Source organism: Dryobates pubescens, chromosome 21 (assembly GCF_014839835.1).
Source record: "Dryobates pubescens isolate bDryPub1 chromosome 21, bDryPub1.pri, whole genome shotgun sequence".
In the NCBI taxonomy this organism is placed as follows: domain Eukaryota; kingdom Metazoa; phylum Chordata; class Aves; order Piciformes; family Picidae; genus Dryobates; species Dryobates pubescens.
The window spans coordinates 8,416,821-8,441,181 of record NC_071632.1 but is presented as its reverse complement, the minus strand read 5'-3'; the positions used below and the strand labels follow the sequence as shown (position 1 = coordinate 8,441,181).

The 24,361-nt window shown below is 39.6% G+C and overlaps 1 protein-coding gene across 16 annotated transcripts in view; it reads right to left on the bottom strand.

Annotated features, from left to right (window-relative positions):
- The window catches only part of PARD3 (par-3 family cell polarity regulator), a 426,698-nt gene that overhangs the window by 237,642 nt on the left and 164,695 nt on the right, over positions 1-24,361 (bottom strand). For 11 of the 16 annotated variants that reach the window (XR_008462802.1, XM_009896928.2, XM_054171475.1 and 8 more), the window contains exon 5: positions 14,552-14,683. The exons of the other annotated variants lie outside the window; for them this stretch is intronic. Coding sequence is in view for 10 of the 11 variants with exons in the window: in XM_009896928.2 (XP_009895230.1) it covers positions 14,552-14,683 (132 nt within the window). In the remaining variant the exon portion in view is untranslated. The remainder of the gene's footprint in view (positions 1-14,551; positions 14,684-24,361) is intronic. 16 annotated transcript variants of the gene reach the window in all.

Here is a 24,361-nt window from a genome sequence, read left to right as displayed (position 1 = left end):
TATCAGAACCTTCCTGACATGCTGAAACATGCCTGAATTCACGAGACATTTCTTCAATCGATGAGGATACAGCCCTTTTTTATTAAAGCCAGTCTGCAGTGCACTGTATGTGCATTTTGTTTCCATTTCCATATATTTCATTAGTATTTTTCTTGGAATTCAAACAAAAATGTTCCTACTTGTGTGAGTTTCGAGCCGTTCGTGCCAAAGCTTTGGCCAATGTTTCATGAGAAAATTACTGAATTATGTCTGTTTATGATTATAACACAGATTTCTCAGAAAAAAATTATTCCCTCTTGGGCATTAAAAACTAAATGAGTATGAAAGGCTCGAACGTGCTTAATGTGACCGAGGTAGCTTTTTTCCCGCCAAAATGCTTCAAATTAATCCAAACTAATTTCTTTTAAACATCAACAAAGTTATTTCACTTCCAACAAGTTACATGCCTTTACTAGAAAAGACTTGATAAAATGGTATCATTACAAAACCCAAATTGTGATGGCCAAGAATTTTATTATGCAACTGCTGTAAATAATGGGGTTTGGGGATTATTTTTTTTCTTAATGTAGGTTCGAGGATGAATCAAAAAGAGCATGTGTGAGAAAGAGAAAGAAATCCCAGTGCAACTGAGAAATTAAACTGAAAAATTAAATCAAGGAGCCAAAAAACAGACAAACAGATGGTAAAAACTGGCAAAAATAAAAAGTAAAAATCGTGCTCTTAAGTACCAACAGATGCAATGACTTTAAAATATTACTCCTTGAGGATACACAAAGACAATAATCCCAGATTGTGATTTCTGAGCCAGTCTACTGCTGCACTGGAGCCACAAAATACACCGCCTTGTACAGAGCAAAAAAATGATGTGTCAGAGATGGTGGTATCTGACTTGCCAGTCTACTCAAACAGAAGAAAACTAAACTATCCAAACCTGTGAAATTAATGTGGTTGGGGGGGGGGGAGGGATAAGAACAGAAAAAAATTAACTGTTTAAATGAGGTAAGATGTGACTTGCAGAACCCATTTACAGAACACGAACTGGTTATTGCAGCATTTGGCAAGGGTTAGGGCTGAGCCAGCCACTAAAATTTAGCTCTGTTCTAACTCAAACTGGGACATGATTTCTGAAACATTCCTCCTAGAAACAATATTCAGGCTTCTTGTTTACCAGATTCTGTGTTGTTAAACTCTGCCACACTAATAGCTTTGCTGACCTCCAATTTTATTTAGGGTCTCTGATTTCAATCACCTCAATTGCCTCAAAAGCTATCTCAGTTCAGAACATTGCTATTAAAACAGCCAGGGAAAAATAATCCATGAGTTGAAAACTGAGAAACTGAGGTACTGTAGGACCTCTATGCCTGAAATTCTGCCTTTCCTCAGAGATTTTCTAAAAATCAGAACTTGAAATTAACAATTAGGAGTAGTAATTTTAAAACTTCTTATTTAACACTAATTTTCCAGATTGTTAAATGAATTCAATTGCTATTGCTGCACATGATTGACCAAACCCAGCATCTCATGCCATCATCATTGTTCCAAGCTAGCTGTAGATATGTAGCCATAAAGAGTACTGATCTGGGGCCTAAAAACAAAACCAAAGGCAAAACAAAGACAATACAAAGAAAACAAAGTTATACTTCTTCACTGCCTTTTTTGCTACCAATTTACTCTGGGCATTTTCTCCTCTGAAACAATTACTGCAGGAAAGTGTCTGAGAATTCCACAAAGTGAATGCTATTAAAAACACAGGTATACAAGAAAAACATTTGTCATAAAGTAAAGCTTTGCAAGTTCAACTTGTAAGAGAAGGCTCCAAGGAGACCTTAGAGCTACCTTTCAGTATCTGAAGGGGACCTACAGGAAGCCTGAGGAAAGATGGTTAAAAGGACTTGCAGCAATAGGACAAGGGACAACGGTTTGAAACTGGAGCAGGGGAGATTCAGGGCGGACAGCAGGAGGAAGTTCTGCACAATGAGAGTGGTACAAGACCAGAAAAGCTGCCCAGGGATGTGGTTGATGTGGCCCTGGACAGCTTGATGTCCAATCATCTTGGTCTAAGTACCAAATCTGGTGACAAACCATGTCCCTCAGCACAGCATCTCTGTGTCTTTTAAACACCTCCAGAGATGAGGATTAAACCACCCTCCTGAGGAACCTATTCCGATGTTTGAAGTTTCTTATAATAGCCAATCTTACCCTCCTGGGTACATCTTGGTCATTCCTCTCATCCTTTCACTTGTTTCTAGGGAGAAGAGACCAATACCCACTTCACTCCAACCTCCTTTCAGGTAGTTGTAGACAGTGAGAAGGCCTCTTCTCAGCCTTCTTTTCTCCAGGCTGAACAACCCTGGTTCCCTGAGCTGCTCCTCACAACACCTGTCCTCCAGACCCTTCACCAGCTTTGTTGCCCATTTCTGGGGCCTCTCCAGGACCTCAATGCCTTTCTTGGAGGCACTGAAGACAGAAATATGAACTACAAAAATCAGCAGTAAAGCTTGCTGTATGTTAACTGGCAAACAGAAATATACTATCACAAATCAAACAAATTTTGTCTTCTGTAAAGTTGCTAAACTTGGGGATATCACTTCTCACCAGGACACCTGCTAGCTTCCATCTAGCACAAGCCAGCAGAGCTTCAGCAGCTGCTGTCTGCCTGCTCAAACAGCCCAGGTGACAGCTTAAGTGGCTCCCACCATCCCAAAACAGAGACCCAGCTGCATGCTGCAGATGTAAGCACTGCTCTGAATTCACCCAAGGTTTCTGATGTTTGGCATTAGAGTAGACAAGTCAAAGCTCGTCTCACATCAGCATGCTCCAGTCCCCGCAGTGCCTGGCATGGGAGAGCACAACTTCTCTCAGGCTTATATTTACATGCACAATGTGTATCAAACATAAGTAGCTGGAAAATGAAAAAAAGTCATCAGGGAACTGTGATGCAGGAAGATGGATTCAGAGACTCATATCATGAGTTCTTTGGATCTCCCAGTATTTTCTGCTGTCCCCTGTTGCACCAGTATGGAGCTGAAGTGCCCCCTACCCAATCTTCAGCTTTTCAGTAACACTGACAATTGTTAAATTAGGGGGGAAAAGGTCAGAGTCCTTGAGTCCCGTTAATTTCATACACTGTGGTGGGTTGAATACTGTGATATACACTATCCTACTGAATGATAATACTTCAGATGCTTCTTTTGCACAGTGACCATTTTTACTGACCTTCAAATCACCAGCAAAATCCATCAGTCCTGATGAGAGGATGAGTTAAAAGAGTCTTCATAAAGAGAAGGCTATTTATAGTGATGAAGTGTAACTACAAGGAAAAATTACTGCTGGGCTTTCTTTATGAAATCTGTGCTTTGTTGTAACAATTATTGCTTAGAAAACTCGAGATAAATAAAAAAAGGCATGATGGAATACTCAATGAAACTTCCAATAATTTTAAATAGAGATGTCCACTGATATGACTGCTTTCTTTGGGGACATTTAATTTACTCTGTGCTTTGCATAAATGGGTTGAGATGATAAGCGATCATCAATTTCTACACATTAAGAAAGTAAAAATTTTTGAAGACAAATGAGGCTATCCAAAAGGAAGAGGAAATTAAGCTTTGATACAAAGTGACTGAGCACTGGCTTCCTGACTGCTATTCGGAAGAAATACCAAAAGGACCAAAGATTTTGCTCATAGCAGACACTTCACTCCTCAAGTATTTGCCCTACAGTCTGCAAAAATCATTTGCAGTACGCAACCTAAAGGATTATTTTTTTTTTTCATTCTTATTTTTAGTTTGCTTTGGAAAGAGTTTCATATCCATGCTGCTCTCGATGTTAATTTTAAACTGTGAAAACAAACAATATTTTAAACGGCAAATGTGCTGAAATAATAATAATAATAGCCAACTGATTATGCTCACATTCATATATAGTCATCCCTGGGCTGGAACAAGAAGCATGAAAAAAAAGTCCATCTGACATTGAAGTTGAGGTAATCACGTGCACTTGGCATGAAAGTGAGTGATAACTTCATATGGAATCTAGGTAACAACTTCTATTCTTAAAATAGCACCTACAAGAGATCAAAACCTAGAAGTAGCATTCATTTCAAAAGCAAAATCTTTTACATCAGGATAGTGCAGATCTTTAGCTCATTAACACTTTTAGAATAGAATAAACAGAATAGCATAAACCAGGTTGGAAGAGACCTTCAAGATCATTGTGTCCAACCTATCATCCAACACCACCTAACCAACTAAACCATGCAACCAAGCACCCTATCAAGTCTCCTCCTGAACACCTCCAGTGATGGTGACTCTACCACCTCCTTAGGCAGCCACCTGCTTCACGTGCTTCCAACCAATTGTTTCTTCATGGGAATACCAGGTGTGCTGTACCTGCTTTAATTCTCTGTATCCTGCACATCCCTCAGCCAGAGTTAACAGCATCAGTTACAAACCAGTTTTCTTCCTTTGGCACAGGGATTCAGCAAAAGCCTTGCTCAGTGCCGCAAGAAAGCTGGCAGTTAGTTTTCAGCCTTATGGAAACACTTTAAATTATTGAGTAAATCAGATTAAATAGAAATTATTATTGATTTCATAAAAAGAAGAAAAGGACTGTTGTTTCTTCTGGTTTGCATGTGGCATATATAGAAGTAAACCACTTCCCATACGCTCTGATTTCATAACCAGTCAAATTCCCATTCTCCCTGCCCAGTCCCTCCCTGACCCCAGAAACTGGAGGCTGACCATGTCATGTACAACTCCAAGTAGTTTCAAGCTAAATTTCAAATGGACTTGTTTTCCAATCACTCAGTGAATGAATTGGCAAGGCTGGTCTATTATCTTTCCACATCCAGCTATACTGGTGAAATAAATCACAATCTCAGAGTATATCGCATCAGCTAGGTCATATTACGTAATTCCATTCACTCAGTTGCTGCAGTCACTAAATCTTGCTGTGTCATTTCATGAGGAATCGTGGCATTTCTCAAAGTAACCTATAAATTACAGTAACCACTTAATACAGCCAAAGAGTACTACATTCAATAATGAAATGCTCGTACTTGAGCAATAAAATCTAGATTAAATTTAGAACTCAAAATAAAACAAAGACCCAGACAAATTACTTCCACATAATTCAATTATTAACTCTTAAGTCACAACATACCATTCCCCTTTACAGCAAAGTGCAACCATGTCATTAAAATGACCTGTCCATACAGAATTTTAAGGGATAAGCACCCTTCCTGTTTCCCTCAATGGACGATAAATTAACTATCACTTCTACAAGAGAAAGGACAACCTTGACCCTTTTCTGAAAGCATCTTCATCATAATTCATAATTCAGAGAAAGAAAAAGGTATAAAAATCATCCTAATAATGTTCAATACATTCAAGAAAGGCAAGTTTTATTGTTTATCCTTGCCCATAATAACCACTCTGATTTTTTTTTCTCTTCTATTTGGAACTAATTGACTTGCACAATTCAGCACTGACTCACCTGAATCTCATCTAAAAAGTACAATGAGAAGCAAAGAGCCCTCACATCCATGTTCCACATCCATATTCCATGTTCCAGGGAGGGGGTCATTCATGACCTCCCTGGGCATCCTGTTCCAGTATCTCATCACCCTCCCTGTAAAGAATTTCTTCCTAATCTCCATTCTAAATCTCCCCTCTTCAAGCTTAAATACATTCCCTCTCTTCCTATCACAACAAACCCTTATAAAAAGTCCCCTATAGAAAGCCACCAAGTTTGACAGGCGTGATTTGCCCTTGGTGAAGCCGTGTTGGTTACCACCAATCACCTCTTCTCCCATTTTCTTGGTGCCTTAGCAAAGCTTTTAGGAGGATCCTCTCCATGATCTTGTCAGGCACGGAGGTGGGATTGACTGCTCTATAGTTTCTGGACTCTTCCATTATCCCTTGTTGAAGATGGAGGTAATGTTTCCCCTTTTCCAGGCTGCAGGTACTTTACCAGATTGCCATGACTTTTTGAAAATGATGGACAACAGTTTACCAGCTTCATCTGCCATTTCCCTCAGGACCCATGAGTGGACCTCATTGGGCCCCATGGACTTGTGCAACTTCAGGTTCTTTAGATGGTCTTGAAACTGCTCTTTGCTTACAGTGGGTACATCTTCCTTTTCCCACTCCCCACCTGTGTTTTCTGGGGCTTGGGTGCTGCAGCTAGAGCCCTTGCCAGTGAATTAATGATAGCAGAGATATAAATAGTACTATTTCAAATTGCATGAAGATTCTGTAAGAAGCTTTAAATAAATGATTGTTGTTCATTTTGTGACTGTTTCCTAAATATTTTGCAGGACAGTATTAACTCTGACTTTTTTTGACTGCTGTCTGTCCAGGGTAGCAGGTCAGATAAGGACATCTGAGTATCTTTTACTGGGCCTGGGAAAGTGTTTCATCTAAAGGATGTCTCAGGTCTTCCTTGTCTTCTTTTAGGAATTTGTTTCCTTTCTTCATGCTGTCAAAGAAGTTTATCTTCTGGTGTGTTTACTTTTAAGTCCAGGCATACCTAATGTATCCCAGCCAGTTGTTTATAATGGAAGCACTCTTGCTATTTTCATAATGTGCTTGCTGCTGCTACCAAGAGCCTCAGTGGGAACACAGCAGGAGTTAGCACTGGTGCTGACGTTCTGTGGTGCCACAGCTTCCTTGTGCAGGTCCCAGAGGCTCCTCACAGCCCTGCCTGCGTGGGCAAGAGCATGGGGCGAGGTGGCCCTGTGACAGCGGAGCGAGCAGTACCGAGCAGAAGCTGCAATTACGGAGTGCCAAAGTAACGCAGAAGTGAAATACATTAGTAAAATTGAAATTTGTCCTCAGTCCCTCAGTGGGTAATACAGTTAATGAAAATAGATCTGACCAAATTAAGATAATTTATTTCATTAGTTTATAGCACTGTAAAACTTTTCAGGGCAGCACAGCCCTTCTGTGTAAACCTGAAATAGATGCAGTACCAGTCTTCACTTCAAAGACCAGAAAGGTTAAAAGTTTTAAGTGTATTAAAGCAATTCTGTTAATTGTGCCTACAGAGGATTCTCCCTTGCCCTTGGTAAAGTATTCTTAATTTAAAATTCACATTAAGCTTGTTCTGCATTCTAGCCTTTTAACCAAAGTGTAAATATGTAAGTCACTGACTGTATCTTTGAGGCTTGAAAAGAAACTCTGCATTTTTGTTTCGGAAGGTGGTACTGGTAGTACACGGGATTGATATTTTACCTTTCCCCCCCCTTCTCTCTCCTAGTTTTCCATGATCTCTGTTCTTCCTGCATACCTACTTTGTAGTTTACAGGTTTCTACAGGACAGCAACCTTGGAGAGAACCCCACCTCCCCAAATCCTTCCTCTGTTTCGTTTTCTGGTGTCTTGGTGTTATCCCTTTTTAATGTTCTGCCAGAAAGATACTGTTCAAAATTGAAAAGTTATCCCAAATACTCTTGGTTTTGATTTTATAGAGATATATATATTATTTTTTTTAAACCATGTTCCTTTCAAATTAGTAGAAAACACAAGAATGATAATTTTCTTGATTTTGTTGCCAAGTCAAGCTTTTATAGTTCTTTATTGGGAGTAAGTCTGGCCTTAGTTTAAGCTTCACATTAACTTAATTTGCAGTTAACTTCATTTGCATTGTAGAATTTGCTTAACTCGGCATGGAAAAATTAGTGGTTTGTTTGTTTTTAAATACTCTGAGGTTTTTTCTGGTACTTTATTTTTTCCTTCTAAATGGTTTATAATATTTCATTTAAAGAAATATTATTTTGTAGTGAAAGCTACAGCCCTTCCTACAATAAAACAGAATACCTCCCTGAGCCATCAAGGACAGATTGGATGAGGCCTTGAACAACCTGGGCTAGTGTCCTTCAGGTGTCCTTCAGGAGGGTTGGAACTAGATGATCTTTAAGGTCCCTTCCAACCTAAACCATTCTACGAATCTATGAAACCACAGGGACACAATAAGAGCCCCCATCACTGGCTGTCTTCAAGATGGGACTAGACATAGTGCTAGGTAGTATCAGGCCCTCTCCAGGTCTCTTCCAACAGGGGCCATTATATGAGTCTTTAAATTTCAGCCCAGTTCATCTGTCTCTATCTAGGAAAGCAAGTGTTTGAGTGTGAAGCTATTTCTACAATAATTAAAACCATGACTATCTTGGCAAAATCACCTTTTATGGTTTTGGTTTGGCTTTTTACATTTTACTTTATTGTGGACATATATAAAGCTACATTCTGGCACTGAATTCATATCTACACAGCAGCATATAACTGAAAGTAGGCTGTAGCCCACAAAGTGTCTCACCTATTTAATCTACAGTATGAAATGACAGATTATTTTTCAAAGGAGAACAAGATAGATGCCAGCATGAAACACTGTTTATAAAAGCGTCACCGCTACAGCTGTCCCCAAGCAATAAATGTGTTTATTCCAACCTCCTGCCTCATATAAACTGAAATCCTCAGCACTGAAAAACAACTTCAAATCCGTTCATGACTCCAAGACAAATAATAATAAGGATCTCTTTCCAAGCTTTATACAGAAGAATACAGAAATTCTTCTGCATTCAGAAGACATGACAGCTCTTCTAGGGAGTAGGAATTAAGAGGCAGAAATAGTTCAAGTTGAGACCTATAAATCAAATGGTTTTTAAATATGGGGATCAAGTTTAGACTTAGAAATCTAGATCTGAAGCCAATTAGGTTCAAAGTCAGATTTAAACCTAGCAAAGCCCTGTGATTCTCAATCTCACTACAGGCCTGCAATTCTGAATCTCACAAAAAGTGACCAAAAAATTAACCTTGAAAGCGGAAATCAACACAGAAATAGAGGACACACATGGCCATCAGAAACAGATCGGTTTATCATCCTTTGCCCCTTTTATCCATTCTGACACATAATACAGAACCAGCTCCAGCAAGTCTCCCAGACTGAGATGCCTTTCTGGGAACTGGGCACACACCACAACCAGAGCCTCAGCTGCTGGAAGCAGCTCAGCAGGGTCCTGCCTGAAAGCAGCCCAGCTGAGCTCACACATGCCTCCACTCTGTATAGATCTGGACTCCAGTACTACACACACAACCAAAGTTTGACTATTTTTATGCAAGCACTCCATTAGAAACATCTAAATGTAAGTTTCTCATTTTGGAGCTCACTGCACGTAGTATTTTTTTCCAATATGAAAGTAGTAAATGCAGCAAAAGGAGAACACTGAAACAAGCCTCCAGAATAACCACTTAACTGTTGTCATGTACAGATGAGTGATATCCCAGTACCACTACACTCATGGGAAGTCAATGGATATTAAAAAAAATTATGCAAGGATTTTGACCATACTGCACATGCAATATGTATATACAATACATAATATGTCATGCGGCAGCAGAGGCTACGAGAAAACATTATTTTTTGCTTTCCTCATAGTACAAAGGCAAGAAGAAACTTGCCTTGCTGTAGCACTTGGAGCCTTCACAAGCCCATCATGTGAATGCCAGTGTGATCACATGGCCAAGGATCCATCTCAAGTATTAAATCCCTGAATTTCCAAGTGGATATAGGACTGGGGAGACTTTGAACTCTTTCAGGGGCCCCTTGAGGTCTTCAAAGGAGTTCTCTGAATAGCATAAACCTAAATGACTCTTCTACCAATGCACTGGTCACTGCTTCTACCTGTCCATAGTTATAGCTATGGTCAATTATTTAACACCTAGCCAGGTGCCAAGCCATGCCCTTTTCAGCTGTGTTCTACAGCTCTATCTGCAGAAACAAGCAAAACCACATGAGCCATGGCATCGCTCACTACCTGGTAACACTTTTTCCTTCCCTTGATCTGCCTCAGAGTACTCCTGCCTGGCTTCACAAACTTGCAATAGCCTCCTAGCTACACCCACACAGCATTGTGTTTCCTATGGAACCACCGCTAAAGAACCCAAAAAAGAGAGCCCTGCATTATGCCTAAAGCTTCCAAAATCTCTATCTTTGTGATAGAAATCCCTTATCAGGAATACAATAAGCTTTAAAATCATCTTTGTGTTTCATAATTTATACACTGTCATGGTCCTACATTCATTAAGTTGGTTTTTACAAGAGACGGCTTAAGAAGTGCATGTGTTCAAAGAGAGAGGAAAGCAATGAGACTATCTTGGCACTGTAGAGAGTAATGGATAGTCTGTTCAAAATGATTTCTCCAACTGTAGCCTAGCTAATCCTTTTTCCAAATCTTAAAGCATAACTCCTTACTACTGGTGATAATTTGTTACTGCAGTTTTAACCTCTGCATCTGAGGAAATTGAGATAAGGACCTTCACCCCCTGAGCCCCCCCATTTCCAGGCCACAAAGCACAGAAGTTGCAGACCTTTCCACTGTAGCTGCAGACACAATAAAACTTGGAAACAAAAGCCAAAATACACCTGTCAGCCAAGGAGAAACACACAAGAGGTACACCAGTGAAAATGAAACATTTATATACATTAGCTGTACCACTATGAAACCTTCATAACTAAACAAAACAAATGAGCTGCAGTTCTGCCTTCTATTCTTTTGTTAAGGCATAAAATAGAAGCAGGAGTTTTGTTGTTAAATGAGAAGCTTGACAACACGGGTAAACTGGAGCACGAGAATCCACAGGAAATTAGTAGTTTGAATTCACCAACCTACCTCTGAAGCTCTGATTATGCTTTTTCAACTGACAGAGCTGAAACGAGCTAATTTACAGCGTGCAAATGTTTTCAGAGAGTATATTCAATCATGTTAAAAGCAGGCCTTATTTTGCTGAAAATACAAGCTGAAGGTAGATCTACTCTACAGCTGGAGATACAAGACCATATGTTACTTGCACATCTCATCTTGTTGAAAAAGGAATCAGAGAAACTGTACCAGATTACTATGGGCAGATGTCGCGAACAAGAACAACTTAGGGGAAGCGTTCCCTACTGCACATTTCTGCTCACGATGAAAGCAGTGACAACCAACTTCCCATTTCACAATACATTGGCGTTGCTTTAATCTTTTGCTTGATACTAGAAAGCTACTGAGATTTTAGGAACCAGATCTGTTCTTCATTAATAACCACAAAAATTCTACTCCATCTCCTACCTAGCTTTCATGCACTGACAAATACAGATGTATCATCAAATACATAGACATATGTATATAGATTTACATACAGGTTTAACTGACCCAACCTCACTGTACTTGCAAATCTGCTCAACCACTTCATAATTCAGCAGGGCTGCTGCAGAATTTCCCTCTCCTGCTGCTCTCACCACTTCCCAGCACATGGCACAGCCAGGTGCTCTTAATCCTTCTGCAAAATGGGCCTTGTCAGCACAGCAAGGAATATACTGCTGAAGTCCAAGGTGTCTTGATTGCTGCCAGTTCTAATATTTCACTAATGAAACTAAAATGACCACGTGCAAGATTTCTGTGTGCTTAAAACTCAAGGAATTGGTGAAGAGTTTAACTCTTTCATGTGATCCCTTTTCATGTCTCCCTGGTATAAAACAGCATGAGTCCAGATTTGATCAGGGCCTGAGCAAGTCTTGAGGTGAACTGAGGAAAAGATTTCTCAAATGAAGGTGATATTACCATATATATGAATAAATTTCAGAGGAAATAAGATTTTTTTCAACTGTTCCTCAAAGTTTGGTTGCTGTAGGGCGAGAGAAAAGTGCTATGGAGGGCGAGGTGAAGAACAAGAATCAATTTCTTCCTCTTTTTTTTTTTAAAGATATTTCAGAATTAAATTAGAGATTGCCATTTTTTTCCTCATACTTTGACAATCAGTAGGAGGGAATTAATGAAATAATTAATGAGCAAAAGAGTGAAAAATACAATCCTTGACTTTCTAAATGTATTCTGAAGCTGTTACTTGAAAGTTCAGCTTTATAGTGGTAAAATGCTTCTTTGGTACAAGCAGTTTCTCATAATTTGTGGGCTAGAGAAAGACCAAAACTTTCTGAGAAATACACAGATCACTTGCCCTGTGGACAACCAGAGGGCTCTGAACTAACTGGGAACAATCCTTAGGTAGATATACCTAACCAACATTACATCAGAATACCATAAAGAATGAATCTTTTCTGTTTCTTTGATGTATCACTCTAATTTAGCAGAGCCCCGGTAAAGCACAATAGACAGGAGCAAAAGCAATTACTTCCAGGAATTTTAATAGGCTTCATGCATTCCTCCACTTTTAGCTGCTAAAACCTAGACAAGTTTATGAAACTATTTCTCTAACAACTACTTGAACACATCTGATTCTGTGCCCTTATTAGTCTCTGCCAGCAGCTTATAATGATTTCCTTGAAAAAAACAGTCTCTCGCAGTTTCATCTGCAGAATGGGCTGCGATGCTTCTGAGCGACAGTTTGCTCCACAATTCTGTTTATTGGTGTTGTCCACAGAAAAAATAATTGCACTTCTTTGGCACATCGTGCCTCCACTCCTCAAAGTGCAATTCCAGCGAATGTTCATGTGTGTTAGAAGCTGACAAACTTAATCTTGGAAATTTTTTTGCCTTATATTCAAAAGGAAGAGATGAAGCAAGCTTTGAGAGAATCAACTCAGTGCAAGCTAGGAGAGCAATCCAACAACAAGCCTCTGGAGTCTGCAAGGTGAATCCAGGGTTTACTACTGTCTTCTCCAAAGAGCCATAAAAGCAGGTTAGACCAGAACATTATTACCCCTGGTATCTGGTAATGGGTTCTGCCCTAAAGGTTTCTTGGCACCGTCACTGACCTGCTCTCTATCATTTTGTATGCACACACTGGCAGGGTGTGCAGAATACTCCATCCCATCTACAGCTCTCTCGAGCACACAGGAGCAGCACTAGAAGCTGCTAAATCAACGGATGATGCCAGATAGCAACCTTGTCATTTGAGTTTCTCCTTCACAGAAGTGAAAGGCTAACAAGTGAGAAATAAAAAGCCCACAGAATACACTGAAAAATATATTAGAGTTTAAAACCAAAAAAGAGTGAAAGAGTATCTCTGCAGCTACTCCATCCTCTGACAGGCCCTTTTCTCTCTGTAGAGCTGGGCTCCATCCCACTCTCACCATGGGCTTTCTTCTCCTCTGTGCACCCTGTTAAACAGGTTTCAGTCTAATTAATTATCCTGCTGGTATGAAATTGCAAAAGGATCCTGGTCTTCCAGGTACATGCAGTTTCATTAACACATTTAATGAATGGACTCTCTCTCAAGAAAAAGAAAAAAAAAAGAGGGAAAAAAGAGCAAAACCAAACAAAAAGCAGAAAACTTGCTCAGAAGAAACATGATATTGGCAATTATATACTTTAAGCAGTTAACTCAGGGAACAAATACACTTGCAGATTACAACTAGTGCCCAACTATTCACCTAACTGGTGAATAAAATGAATTATTAAGTGTGGGAAGAGGTTGGTTTTGGAAGGCTACAGGGAAGATTTGCCTGTTCAGAGACTGAAAGAAACTTAATATAGCACGCAATATATTAAAATATTTATGTATCCAACATTTTATAAGATGATCACTACAAAGATTCCTAATCCAACTTCTTTTGCTGAGACAACAGTTTCATTATCTGCCATGGTGAAAATCTAATAGAGGCATGAAAATACGCCTTGAAAACATCAAAGAAACAGAACTGTCACAGGAGATGCCTTTAAATCTGGGCACCAACTTTCCATTTCAACACAGGCAGATACAGAGGCAGCAGCTAAACTCATCCACACTAACTCTAGGAAAATAGTAATGCAACTACCGCTACCATCCACTGTGCACATGAAAATGTACAAGGACCGAAAAAACATAAACCACATAGTTTTAAATTAATCTGCAGCTAATGAAAAGATACCAACCAGTTAATTGCTCACACTTGGACATTTTTATTTATTATTTAAGCTTCTTTTTAACTAAGAGTAGGATTGAATAAAGAGTGTTTGGAATCTCCTAGGATTTGGCAATGCTGGACTTCAAATGTCAGTATGGGATTTGTGGGTAAAGGAGACATGAGCCCAGCATTATACTCTAAACTTTCCCCCCTCATTCACAAGGCACAGTGTAAGAAGCTTGGGTTGTGCTAGATGCAACATTTCATTTTCAAGCTAAAAATAAATAAGAAAACATTGTCTTCACATTTAACGTTAGTATCTTTTACAATGGTAAGAAGAGCAAGCATTCAAAAGTGCAATGCCAAAACTGACCCACATTTGGCTACTCTCTCATAGCCTTCTTGGCCTTCAATGGCAGAATGTTTCTCAAAATACACATCTCTAATTAGAAGAGCTCTATTGGTATCAGTTGTGAAAAACAGCAGCACTCCACAAACTATATAAATGTGTTTATGACTCAAAACCAAAGTAATTTGCAATTGTCCATTTCAGTCTCACATTTTGGAAGCAGAAAGAATCCCATACAAAATTAATGCAGGATTATGCTGGTGCTTGTATCATGCTTGGAAAGTCTGTATCACATATGAATATACTTCTCTGTAATAGCTCGGAGTAGCTTAAAGATTAGATTGAGAAAAGTAATATATATATACACACACATATATATTACCTGTTCTTGCCTCTCCAGCCACTTGTCCACCATGGGATGACTGGCACTTAACGATGAACGAGCATTGTCTCTCTGAAACTGGTTAGACCAGCTACTAGTATCTCGTGGTAGGCTTCTGTAGTTTTCATCTTTCTAGTTTAAAAGAAACAAAAAAGTGTCTTATAAAAAAAAAACCAGTCCTTGCACATTAACAATGCAGCTGGTTATTAAATGAACACAAATTTGACAAAAGAGAAAACAGGTCTGGCTGGACCCAAGGACAACACAACTGCCCAACAGAAGCTCCCCTTCCTTAACACCAAAGAAGCCCAACTAAAGCCCTTGGAGGGTTTGTAGCTCCTGCACTGACTTGTGCTTCACTACCTCTCATTTCCAGCCTACATACTCAGCAAGGCTTTTAGAGCATGGTTTTCCTTAGTTTGATTCTCACCAAAAGTAAATATAGTATACCACAGTCCATCCAGCGACAGCTAAGGCCACTGTGTAATTTTCCCAAGCCTCTGTACGTAATCAGTTTTACAATCAAATCTGCCTCACTGCTGCAGGTACTGTCCTTTAGAGCAGAATAGCGTGCTATAGAGTTCAAAACCTGAGTTTATTATTGCACATAATAATGCTTTGCTCGGTTTGCCTGAAGGTACAGAAATACAGTCACATTTGTAAAACAGCAGCAGATGGAGATTGTGCTGACAGAGATACACTTATCCCATTGAGACCGATAAAAAAGAAAGATTTTTTTCTTTTCTTTTTAATTGATGAGTTTACACATCTTTCCCACAAGCTGTACAAATTCTTCAGCTTCTAAGGGTGATTAGTCCTTACCCAGTCTGATCACTGAAAGCCAATAAAAACACAGAGGCAGATCTTTAACGATGGGAGTTACCCTCAGCCCAAAGTCAATGAATTACGAATAACTTAAAGAGGTTAGCTCCCTCCAACTGAAATAATACATGCAACTGAAATTCTGCTTAGCTTTCCAAAAGAAGATTATAAATATACTACAAGTATCCTCTTTTTTTTTCTCAGAAGCAGAGTATTTTTTTGCAGTCAATGTTTGTCTGTCTTCATGCCAAACCAGATAATTTAGACAGCGTCTATTTTTTCAAATGGGATTGTAGTCCTACATATTTTGCAGTAACACTGCTTTTAAGAATCTCAAATAGCTCTAAAAACCCATAAACACCACCATACACAACAGATCAAAAATAGGAGTTTTTTTCAGTTGTAGCACACAGCAGATTTTTTTACCCTTTCTCAAATCAATACTTCATTCCATCAGCATGATATTTCCTTTCTCCGTTTACTGCATTGGTATTTATTTGGCCTGGCACAGTATTAGTCCAGTACTCTGAGATACGGAGTGTAGCATCAATTTCCTTACAACTGTCCTTCACAGCTTTATTGCTTGCAAATGTATGGCAGGTTTTGCTAGGAAATTAAGGTCTAACTGTGATGCATAGGACAGTTTCCAAAAGCTTCCTGTGCAAGAGCAACCTTTTCCCAGACATATCAAATTTAAGCTTTCTTAATTGATGACAACTTCTTTTCTTGGAACAGACTGTAGCATGAAATAAGTCTTCCATTTCAAGACATTAAAGCTTGAATTCAATCAGTGCCAGATAACCTTGTAAAAATATGTCTACATAGTAACCAGCCTAACAAATCACCATCAGAAATTAGTTTACCCTGCCACAAAGGAGTAAGAACTTTGCATCTTCCAGAAACTAAAAATAAAAGTCCGGCTCCCCAGTGTGGTTAACCACACTACAAACTAGAAACTTGCTCAGTCTCTCACTCACAGGGGCAGGGGAAGTCAGCTGCTATTTTGTACAACTGTCCCTGGGCAGAGTTATAAAAGGGCACAGTGTGTACAAATCGATTTTTTCCTGTTGCTTCTCTTACTTAATTCTTCTCTCCTGGTGACAAAGGTGGCAGGCACAGTTCCTCTAAGCCAAAACAACAATTTCTCTTGTCCAAAGTGGTAGGCAGGTGTAACAACAAAATCAAAATCAGACAAAGAAATAATGAAAGATCGTTTTATGCACAGAAAAACCCATCCACTGGTGTGTATGTTATTGTCATCTCACAATAACTCCCTATCTGACAGACCATCACCTGGACCCTGTGAATAGAGATTTCTGTCAATGGAACTGGAGGTTTTCTGTATTTCTGTACTTTATAGATAGCCCCATTTTTTTATTGATTCACGTTAACAATGTTCAATATAAACTCTGTAAAAAGACATTTTTATCTATGCTGCACAAAAATCTCTCTCCACACAGCATCCATTACCTGTGCACAGGAGTGTTTTGCAAGGGAGAAGGAAAAAACATTCATCAAGGGATGTGTTGTCCTTCAGCCATTCAAACGCTAAAGCCTCTGATCTGAATCATGCAGGACAGTCTTAATGCTTGGAGTTTATATTTGAACTTTGTGCTGTAAGACTCTTAAATGTCACAGCACAAAATACAAGGGAAATTATCTAAGATAAAATAGTTCAGTTTGGCCTCCTCGGTGCATCTATACTAACATCAAGAGTTCTGCAAGGAGTTTATTCCTAATACTACCTGTAGCAACCAGAAGTGTATACTTATTCCACCCAGAGAAATATCTCTGCTGTAGCCCACCTCTGCAGAAGATTGCCTTTCTCCTGCTAAGACCTAAATCCCTTCATTTTATACAGAAGGCATCAAAGTCACTTGGCAATTTTTTTGACAGAAGTAAAAGCTGTAATGGTAGAGAGATGTGGTTTCTGTAACTTCTTATGTTTCTCAGTGCTGCTCAGAGGCTCAAAATAGCACTATTATCAGTGGAATAAAATATCTTACCAGTGTTGCAATCACACACAGTTTCATGTTGGTGTTAGCCAAACAGTGAAACATTAGAGAAACAACCAGCCATAGATAAGTCCTCCACTCCTTTCTTTGTCATTCAATTTTGGCAAACAGCTCTGCCTGCATCCCACTGGTGACTGCACTGGGGCAAGCACTAAGCTAGACCAGGAGCAGAGTCCACCACTTCCACACTGACACACATGGTCCTTCTCACAGACAGCTGCACACCAAAACCATGAAAGTCTGCTGCCCACCTGAACCCCATCTCTGCAGGGATCTCCATTGCTGCTACTGCCGGGTCTACGCGAGAAAGCATAGAGGTGGAGGTGAAAAACACATCACTGCAGCTTCGACACTGGGATTTACCGAACCAGCTGCAATGTTGTTTGCTATTTTAAATACATATATCGGGTGGGGTTGTTGTAAAAATATGCAGGTGTTAACCTAGCAAGCTTTCCTTCAGTTCAGCCTGATCTAGCATCAGCACACATGCTCCCAGCATCCAACTGGAAAAGGTCTGTGTCACTTTTAACTGCAGTACCATAAAGAAAAATATTTCATGGTACAGAAGCCATCAGGGTCACACAGGGAATTTTCATTTCTTCTGCAGCTGCAGCTGTAAGCCCTTCTGGGACCAGGGCTGACATGCATCATCAGTTACAATTAAATGCCCTAATTTTTTAAATTTTTTTTTTTTTTTAAAGTTTCTTTCCCCAGCATCTTTGGGGACCAAAGGCCATGTCAGCTTTATCACATCTGAAATGGAAATTGATCAATATACCACTAAAACTGCCAAGTCACAATATCACTGCTATACTTAATAGCAGCATTCTGCAGCATTTTTAATGAGGACACACAATCTAGCACCTCCAGATTTTGTTCAGCAAGGCATTACTGGAGGGTTGGGTGAAAGGAGACAGGAAAAATAAAGCCATTTTGCTACACTTTTAATTTTGGGTGATTTGCAATATATAACAAGCTCCACAGCAAAGAGCTTGTAGATGAATAGAAGCATTGGCATGATACATGCACTACAGTTATTACCTGTCAATGCATAGACTCAATCATGTACTCCGACAGACCTCTTGCATAGCTAACCCAACCAGAATATCCTCCACATGGCACAGTGACAGCTCCACATCCATTATCACATTTGCCACCAGGTCACTCAGCAAATAGTGAAATAGTTGGGGATTTCACTTTCTTTTGCTCTCCCACGTGGCCAACGTAAATGTGGCAAATTTTTGGTGTTGCTGAATTGGTTTTGTTTTCTTAATACTAAACAGTAGTATAGCAGGAATAAAACAAACTGAAGACCTCTTCAAAGTAATTGTGTGGAAGAAGAGCCAAAAATGTAAACCATTTCTACAGCAAACTGCCCACCTGTATTTAGGATCTTCATTAAGGAGAGACCATTTTGGTTACTGATTTTTTTGTTCTTTAGGAAATTATTCTCACTTGCTTGGATTTGATTCCTTGTGATGATGGCCTCACACGCAGAGGGGATTTGTCCATGTTTATAAGAGATGAGACTTTGCTTAATCTTTGGAGGTTTGAATTTCATTTGGAAGACTTTGGGTAAATGTGTGTCTACAAGTGTATTTATTGTTGTTGAATTATTATACAGGCTGCTCTTTGTTTTTATGCTCTACTATATCCCTGTTAGACCCTGAACGGTTTGGTGCCACTCTCACAGGATGCTAAAAGCTGTAATTAACAAAACATTCAGATAGTTTATGTAAATACATCTCTGTCTGATGCAAACATCTGCTTATAAATGCAGTAATATATCCATATACATTTTTCATGCTGGCTGAAAGTCTAATAAACATTCCTGGAGTATTTTGTTTGGCTGTTTCCTGTTTTGTTTTTAAATGGACTTTAGGCAAATAAATGAGGGATAAGACCAACTGAATAGCCCCATTTCTCAAAAGGGAAAAAAAAAAGCAGGCTGCACAAATAATGCCTATTTTACAGCTAAAACACATTGCATATGGGGAATTCATTAATCCAATAGATGCACTGAATGAAAGACAATGATTCCACACTTCTGTGAAATTTCCCTTGTAAAGAATCCCAAACCTTCTTGTTATACAAAGGTCAGATTTGGAAGCTCTCTATTAATCAGAAGCTTTTTAACAACAAATTGTCCCAATACTTTACCTTGAAATTAATTGTACCTGCCACTTTATAAATATCCATTTTTCCTTAAGAAACTGACAGTACTGCTTCAGCAAGCTTCCTTTTTTTTCCTCATTAGGTTCACTTTATTTTATCATTCTACAGTTCAGCTTCATAGCTTGCCTTCTTTTGAGGTGTATTGAACAACATGATGCCAGGAGCTACAGATAAAACCCAGCCATCTAATGCATATAAGAAGGAACTGGCTCCAACCACCCAATAGCAGGAACTTTTGATCTTAGGCCATTAGTAGAAGGGGAGTCCCACATTAAAGAATTATCACAGCTTTGTGCCTCCTTTCAGCTCTGACACGTAACAAGGGTCACTTCCAGGAGCAAGTGAAAACTGTCTTAGGATGCAGATAGTATCATAAAGAACTTGCATGCCCTATTTATGATGAAAACAGATGAAAGGATTGACCACTCTCTAGTTATTCTGATGTTTTCAGAAGGACTTGTCTTTAGAAATGATGCTCTCTGCAGCTCTGTGAATGGAATTAATGCAGTATGCATTGACATTAATTCATCAGATGTCAACAATGAAAAAGGGAATTGAAAAGCCAGTGTTCTGCTTAAGTTCTGCCAACTGACGCTCAAAAGTTTCCAGAGTTGTCCAATTCCAATTCAGTTATTTCATGTTATACTTTGACAGACAAGCAAGGCCTGACCTCAAAAAAAAACCAACCAAAGGGATGAACAGATTAGTTTCTGTGCATGTGGTGTTATATGTAAATATTTAGTGTCAAAGAATATGGGCTAAATTAAGACTAAACTAAAACATGAGGCTGCCTATACAGAACACTGGAGATCTCTCCTGTTTACAACGGAAAAATAAAGAATATCATGATCTCTACATGTATACATGCAAAGCCAGAAATTACCATGCTTGGGAAAGAGTGGCTGGAAAGCAGCCCAGTGGAAAAGGGCCTGGGGGTGATGGTAGACAGCTGGCTGAATGTAAGCCAGCAGTGTGCCCAGGTGGCCAAAAAGGCCAACGGCCTCCTGGCCTGGATCAAGACCAGCATGTCCAGCAGGAATAGGGAAGTGATGGTACCCCTGTACTCAGCACTGGTGAGGCCACAGCTTGAGCATTGTGTTCAATTCCAGGCACCACAGTATAGCAAAGACATTAAGGTCCTGGAGTGTGTCCAGAGATGAGCTACAAGGCTTCTGAGAAGTTGAGAGGGCAAACTCGTGCAGCCTCAAAGAAGGAAAAAATCCTCACCACATGAGATCTCTTTAGCATCTTGCACTAACAACCTGTTTCTTTTGGGGACAGAGGGGAAATCTGATAGATGGGTTTCCACAAATGGATGGCTCAGAGAAAAAAAAAAAAAAGTAAAACAATGAAAGAGATGGAGGAAATCACACCTTCATTTGGGATTTGTTGGCTTTGTTGGTGGCATTTTCCTTGCCTCTTAACACATCTGGTCATGTCTGACATTTGGATGCAAACAGTTGAATCCTGTCTGTGCACACAATACTCAGCAAACAGAACAGCGCAGCATCAAGTGGTGCACATTGGCTGCTACTTCTCTGCACAAGGCAAAGTTTTTTTCAATTTGTGTCTCTCATTCCCAGGCTGCTGAATATGGTAAGAAATACTGTATTTGTTTTCGCATTTCAGAAGTCAGGAGTTCTGAGTTCCTTCAGAGATATTTTATTTCTTTAATTGCACTAAAACATCACTAGCTGCTCTGCCAAAGAAAGTCAGACTCTTCTTCATGGTATCCAATGAAAGCACAAGAATTGTAAAGGCAAGGAGCACATAAAGAAATACAAGCTACTTCATCAAAACATAAGAAACAACTTTCTTACTGTAAGGGTGATCAAATACTGGAAGAGGTTACCCAAAGAGGTGGTGCAGCCTCTGTCCCTGGAGATGTATATACTCAAAACTTGACTGCACACAGACATGCTCCAGTTGACCCTGTCTTGACCAGAAAGGTCAAAACCTAGACAATCTCCAGAGGCACCTTCCAACTTCAGCTGCTTTGCAATTTTGTGAAATTTTACACACTACCCAGGACAAAACCAACACATACTATGTTTATTTTATATTGCACTCTGGCTACAATTCCTCTAAGCTATTTCATCATCACATGACAAGCTGCCAGCAATGAGTTACTGTCACAAAAAAACCCCAATGCATGTAACTTCTGGGGTTTGAGTTTCCATTAATCTCTCTCCTAAAAGCTCATTTTCCACATTAAAACACTATTTCATCATCTGTGGATAACTCGTTCTCATTCTCCCATCCTTTAGTCGACAGGAAATCACATCTGAAATAACAAAAATTTTGACTGTCTCACTGAACAAAGCCATGCTCAAATAAAACTGGATGAAGAAATATTCACAGCCATTGCCTCCTTAAGAACTTTTGTTTAAAGAATTGCATTTTTATTTTGAAAGTAGAAAGCTGCATTCATCATGCATGGGTTTAAAACCTATCATAACAGAGATACCAGGCTCTTGCCATTTACCTTGTACTTCTCAGATGATTCAGTTGTATTACAGCACTTAACCAACAATACTCATCTGTTACACATCACCTCCCTTCTGCAGCAGCACAAACCAGAGACAAAAGTTCCCAAGAAGCATCAGCAGCATTTTGGTCTCAGAATGATGCCCAGCCTTTTAGTCCACAGTTGAGGGAGCTGAGGTTGTTCTGCCTGGAAAAGAGAAGGCTCCAGGGAGACCTAATAGCAGCCTGCCAGTACTTGACGGGTGCCTACAAGAAGGCTGCAGGGGCACTGTTTGTAAAGGCCTGCAGTAACAGGACAAGGGGCAAAGGTTTGAAATTAGAGATGAGGAGATTTAGATTGGATGCTGGAACAAATTCTGCACCATGAGGGTGGTGAAACACTGCAACAGGTTGCCCAGGGAGGTGGTTGAGGCCACATTCCTGGAGATACTCAAAGTCAGGCTCAACAAGGCTCTGAGTAACCTGATCTAGTGAAGGATGTTCCAGCTGATTGCAGGGGGACTAGACTGGATTGCCTTTGGTGGTCCCTTCCAACCCAAACCTTTGTATGCTTTTATGTTAATTCAGTAAAATAAACATCTAAGGGAAAGAAATGCATTGTCACTAATGCAGCTCACACCTATTAAAGGCAGCTAGTTAAGCCAACAGGCTTTGGTACGAATTAAGAATGTGATTCAGTAGTTACTCAGAAAACAAGAATATCAAAAAACATTTTACTGCAGTGAAGAAGAGCACACATTATATGCTTCAGCTGCATGCAATCTGTTCAGCTGTACAGTTCAATACAATTCAAACAGAATTACAGCTTGCAAATCAGGTATTACTGCAGGCCTTGGAGAAGTTATTTTTACTAAGGTATTTCTTCTTGTTTCATTAGAATGGCTCAAGGAAGCAAGAGACAGGATTAAGACAATCTGTGAGTCACTAGGTAATACAGATCTGTCTCTCTCTCACACACAAAAGTATCTGAAAGTGATTTCAATATTCAGTTTTTTAAAAACTCCTGAGAAGTGAATTTACCTACTCAAGCTGCCAATAATCACAAGCTAATTTTGTGAACACTTACACAGATGAGGTGACCTAATCATCTGGTTGAGACCACTCATGGGAAGGATACACAAAGATGAGTTCAGGAATTACTGAGTACAGTTACCAACATTACTATAACTTGTAAATAGTCAATCTTAACTCTTCAAATAACTAAGTACTTTGTGAAACAAAATGTCTGGCTTCAAGTTGTTACACAGGTGAACAACAAACACAGAAACGATCAAGATTGAAATTCTAAGGAAGCACAGAGTGTATGGAGTCATCCAGGCAATAAATAAGCTGTTTCTTCATAATAAGATTATTTGAAAACTGGATGAGAGAGTATGTCCAGTTCAGTGCAAGAGTTTCATACCAAAACATCTTACTTGCTGTATGTAGTAGAGCTGTACCTCAAATTCAATGCACATCCAAAGGACTCACTTGGATCCCTCCAAACCCAACTTTGTCCCTTTCTGGTCATTCTTTTCTTTCCCTATGGACACAGGAGAGCCTGATTGTTCTGCTTCATCTACCTTGTACTACTTCTATAGGTAGCACTACAGATAATTCTACAGGATTCTTTAAATATCCCATGTTTTCCCTCTTCCCCAGTGGCCTTTTCCCTTGTTTGCCTGGAACCACTGGCACATGTCCTGGCTCCTCACAGCCTTGGGTGCACAGCAGCACTCCCACCCTTTCTTTTCATCTCAGTGTGGGCATCGGCCCATTTTCCTGCCATTCTGAATTCTTCTTACCCAAAATGAAACAAATACTAATCAGGAGCCTTCTCTCTTGCTTGGCCCCAAGAAATAAATCCCTTCTGCCAGATACATGCAGCTTCCCTCTGCTAATTCCTCCAAAAATTGGACAGCGTTTCTACCTGTCAATTATTTCTCTTTAGAGGTGACAGGCTGAAAGTAATGTCACTTCTTAGAGTCAGTAGGTGGATGAAGCTTTTGGCAACTCTCCCAGAAACGCTTTTCTTGTTTCTGCAAGATACTGCTGGGGCAAAGTTGCTAATCTACAACTGTGCTGCAAATCTCAGCCCAAGAACATATGTTCTTGCGCTGTCAAGAGAGAGAACTGCAGTGAAAACATTACGTAGTGCCAACTGCCCACAAAAGATAGATGGGTGCTCAAGCCCAATGCGCCCAGCAGAAAATTAAGATTGTTCTCCTTGCTTTGCTTGAAATGTCTGTGTCATCTATAATCAATGAAACAGTCTGGAACAAAAAGCACAGCCATCTCTTTTTGTTATCCGAGTAGCTGAAGAAAACAACCT